Raw genomic sequence first — 4585 nt, forward strand, 5'->3', positions numbered from 1 at the left:
CAAACTCCGTAGAGTTCAATGCACCAAGTGAATCACAAATAGGGATCGATATGGTAAAGGATGTCTGAACACCCGATGAAGATCCAACATCCATCTGGGGCAACCTTTGGAGTGATGTTCGGGTCGGCCCCTGAGCACCAGACTGCACGCCAGGAGTCACAACAACAGTCTCTTCATAAACCTCCGCTTCCTTGTGACCGCCGGCATCCTCATCAAGCAGTTGATCGTCCCCAAATATACCGTCCTCATCATCTTGATCGGGGATATCGATCACAATGTTTGAACTTTTCAGTGCCACTACCTTTGCCGCTACCTTCCCCCAAGGAGGATTACGCCTTGGGGCCGAACCTTCACCACCACGAGTATCGGACCCCCCAACATCTTCATCCTCGCGCCTAGGGAACTTATGCACAAGGTTCAGCATCAGAACACGAGAAGGAAAAAAACAGGGGCAAGTACATGTACTTGGAATAAAAGCTATATGTTTGTTACCTTCCCCTAATCTTCCTCGACCCTTGTGCTAGCACTCCTCTTCTTGGAAATAGCAGCCGCCTTGGTAGACTCGCCCTGAGGATTAACCTACGACAAGAAAGTAATCAGTACCCCAAGCCGATACAGTACGAATCAAAGAAAATGAAGAGAAAACAACATACCTTATCATCGTTAATCACCCAAAATGGATAAGGCTCTGCAGGAAATTGAGGAGGAGGAAAGCTACCATGCAAAATTTGGCCGCGAACAAGAAGTGGAACTCGGTCCCAGTATGGGTCATTGGTGTGGCGAGCACGCTTGTTGGAACCTTTACCAAGGGGATCAGCATCTAGCATCAATCTGTCAACACCCTCGGGCATAGATTTCTGACGGTGAGGGCTAGCAGCAAAACCAGCAAGGTCGCCATTGGTAGTTGTCCCGCTCCGATAGTTCACAATAAAATTGGCAGAAGTGTAATCGGGAGCATCTCCAGGCTTATAGGTCGACCAATCGTCCATAGATCCATGACCCTCGCCTCGGTCTCTCCACTCATTCATCAGACGGAAAGTGTTTCCATTCCACTGAGTCAAGGCCCGATACGGACGAAGCTGCGACAATACCTCATAGTAGAAAGGGCTGGCAGGGTTGTATAAAGGAAAGTTAAGGCCATGTTCTAACTGCCCACGAGTGATGATGACTGCCTCGGATGACTGCTCATGCTTATCGACATCGGTCTTCTTCAACACACCCGTTTGGCCCGAGACTAGGGTCACTTCATAGTTTTGAAGACCGAATTATTCCTCCTTCAACTGTTCAATAAACTCATCATCAGACAAGTCTTTAGAGATTCTCTTATCAAACCTACATGAAAAAGAGGGAGAATCATCAGGAAAAAGGGAATTTATAACACGATAATCGTGATGGGAAGGACTCTCAAGCCAAAATAAGGAATCAAGAGAAACAACATCGCTCTCGGAGAAGGTATCACTCGCGCACCTTTTTTCAGTCATTGACGGAGAAGAAGTAGCCATGGCAGAGAGCAAACGGAGAAATGTGAATCTGATGAAGATAGAAGTAAAAAGAGGAACCAACCACGACTGTCGCAAACCTCACCAACGGATACCGCGAAGATGAAAACTGAGAAGATAAGAAGGTCACCGGAGTTAATGGCGTCGGCAAGGAAGGAAGGTGAAGAAGAAGAAAGAGCAGCGCTTGGTTACTCTGAAAATGGCGAATAGAGGAAAGAGAACATAAAGGGATATATTTATAGGATGAAGTGTCTTGACCGACAGCAGCGGTTACCAGTCATAAAGGGATATTTAGTGGGGAACTGCATGGAGGAATTCTCGGCATGCTCAAGGACGTGGGAAGATGGAACGATTTTCTTTCCCTCGTGCCAAGCACACGAGCAAAAGAAGGGGCATAAATGTAGGTGTAAATAATCCACAGGGCTAGGTGGCAAGATCCTAAGCTATGATACACCGAAGAGGAAAGAGCGGCGAAGCACAGGATAAAACCAAATAGCGCAAAGAGCGAGGTGTCACGTGGGTCGGACGTGATGGCCCTAAAATTATCGGATGGGATGTGACCCTTATTCTATGACAAGTCGGACGGACGATCAGAAAGCACTCGGTCAGACAAAGGAAGCTGGTCAAACAATGGGACGATAAGAAAGAAGGTGACATCGTGTCAACCAGACGATCAGGACTCGGCCTCGGGTGAAGAACTATCAAAGACCAAGACTCTATCGGCCATGCCAGAAAGATGGTCGAGCACCAACACAGGCCCGATAGGGAACAACTAAACTGATGCAATGTGACCAAGACTGTAATTTTGTTGTGTTTCGACCTTGGCATATAAATACAAGGGCTGGTCGAGAGAGAGGGGCAGGTTGAAAGAGAGAGAAACAAGACACTACATTTGAGAGTTTGAGAGTTACACCATTTGAGAAGGATAGAACATCTTGTAATCAAAGAGATGAAATAATAACATTCATCCTTTCACCCCATGGACGTAGGTAATCATATCGAACCACGTATATCTTTGTGTCTATGTTTGTTTGTGCATCTTTACTTAGTGTTAATTCATCTTCTACACCATTGATGTAGTGTGTGATTTTATGCCACTACACAAGTGAAGCCCCTCTATTAGAGTGTGAGGCCCCAATAATAACCTTCATTTAGAAACGGATGGAATAGTATTTTACATGTAGAGGGAGTGGTATTTTACATGTTGTGCATGCTAGATATAGTTCGGACTGTGATTAAACGGTTAACAAACCACGGTGGAAATGCATTTGGGTGTCCAAAGGTGATGAATCAGGCATGTGGCTGTACCATGCTCGCCAAATCGTGTGTTCGCAAACCCATGATGCCGACATCTGAACATGATATGTTTGAGCTAATCACTCCATAATTATCTAGGATTCGCTCAGGAGTTCTTTTTTTAATCTCAACAAGTCTAACTCCAATTATTAGAATCTCGTTATCAGTCCTATGAGGACATGCTTAATATAATTATTTATTCTGAATATATGTTTGAATAGCTGTTGATTTTCTATACAGGATGACTGAACAAGTTCAGTTTATGTGAAAGTAGCAAAAACAGCAACGACCACATTTGCAAGCAGTTACGCTTATCCGACGTGCTAAAAATGCAAGGGGACTTGCAAGACTTCATCAATAAATCAACAGAAGCACCTCCTACGAACACTTCAACAGAAAGTTAATAGTTGACAACTAATTAATCATATAAATAGTTCAAACATTCCTATTCAAAAGGGTGCTTCTTCTTCCTCGTGTCTTGCCCACAATCTATCAGCCATGTGTTCAGAGACCAAAGGCGCATTTTCAGACTAACGTATATATAAAAATCCCCATTTGGCATCAAAACTGAAAGCATCAGATATTGATTTCTTATACAGTTAACTTAAAACCTTTTTTAATTGTGCTTAAAGTTTGTGACCGGAAGAATAAAGAGAAGAAGTATGGAAGGACATCGTGGTGGTCCGGATATGAGACACAATAAGGCTGGCCAAGACGTTGTTGGTCAAGCGCAGGTTTTTGCCAATTTTCCTCATAGCTGGATCTCAAAATGCAGTTGGCTCGATTATTATTTTTTGTTGCAAGTTATTTGTACTACTCTTGTTCACGTCGTTTTGTTTTATCGTTGTACAGATGAAGAAGGATGAGTTGATCGAGGAAGCTTCCATTGCTCCTAGGACAGCCCAAGACAAAGCATCTCAAATTGCAAACCAATCCTCCCAGGAGACAAAGGATCAAGCTGCAGGTTTCCTTCAACAGGTAGACCATAGCAACTAGAACTATCTAGACGCTAATTATAACTATCCATTAATCGCAAACACCGAATTTGCTAGTGACCGGTGACCAATCGACTCTCAAAATCTATTTATTATCATTCTCACAAAAAGCCCACATACATGTATTTTAATATACGTTATCTGTTCACACAATGTTTTATTTGCAACTTGGTAGATTTAATGTTGGCTCTGCCACTATCTCAAGCTACTTTGTTACCAGTCTATTATGGATCTTCATTATTTGGCCTAGTGGTTTCTTCTCAATCAATAATGATTGTGTTGTGATGTATTGTATTGTATTGCAGTCTGGGGAACAAATGAAGAACTTGGCACAAGGGGCAGCTGATGCTGTGAAGAATACTCTTGGAATGAACAACACTTCTAACACCAACACCTTCAACAACCCTTCTCACAAGATGTAGTGAGGGAGACTCGTGACAAGTATATGATAAGTTTGATGATTATGAATTTTTGAATTTAAAACTTTAGTTTGGTGTTTGTTTATTTTTTATATTTGGTGATTAATAAAAGTTTTGTAGGGTTGTTTATATATTTGGATGTAATGGAGTTGGTTTCTCATTGATTTATTTATTCAAACTTGGATCCTTTTGGCATTAAAATCCAAATTAGTTAAGGGCATTTCTTTCTTTTTTTTTTTGTAATTTGAAAGAGTTTGGCCAGTAGACTTGTTTGGTACGATGCATCTTTCAAGGTCACTGAATCACAAAAGTTGACGTAAGTCCATAAGAAAAACTTAAGTTTATTGGCAAAACGGCATAATAATCCAACAAAAAT

General features: G+C 42.1%; 1 protein-coding gene across 1 annotated transcript; it reads left to right on the forward strand.

Annotated features, from left to right (window-relative positions):
* Positions 1-3238: 3238 nt before the first annotated feature.
* On the forward strand, positions 3239-4370 carry LOC113340829 (late embryogenesis abundant protein 2-like). Its single transcript, XM_026585890.1, has 3 exons — positions 3239-3529; positions 3648-3773; positions 4096-4370. The coding sequence occupies exons 1-3, from the start codon at positions 3458-3460 to the stop codon at positions 4210-4212; spliced, it is 315 nt and encodes a 104-aa protein (XP_026441675.1). The 5' UTR covers positions 3239-3457; the 3' UTR covers positions 4213-4370.
* Positions 4371-4585: the final 215 nt, after the last annotated feature.

The sequence above is a fragment of the Papaver somniferum genome, unplaced genomic scaffold (assembly GCF_003573695.1).
Source record: "Papaver somniferum cultivar HN1 unplaced genomic scaffold, ASM357369v1 unplaced-scaffold_24, whole genome shotgun sequence".
Taxonomy (NCBI): domain Eukaryota; kingdom Viridiplantae; phylum Streptophyta; class Magnoliopsida; order Ranunculales; family Papaveraceae; genus Papaver; species Papaver somniferum.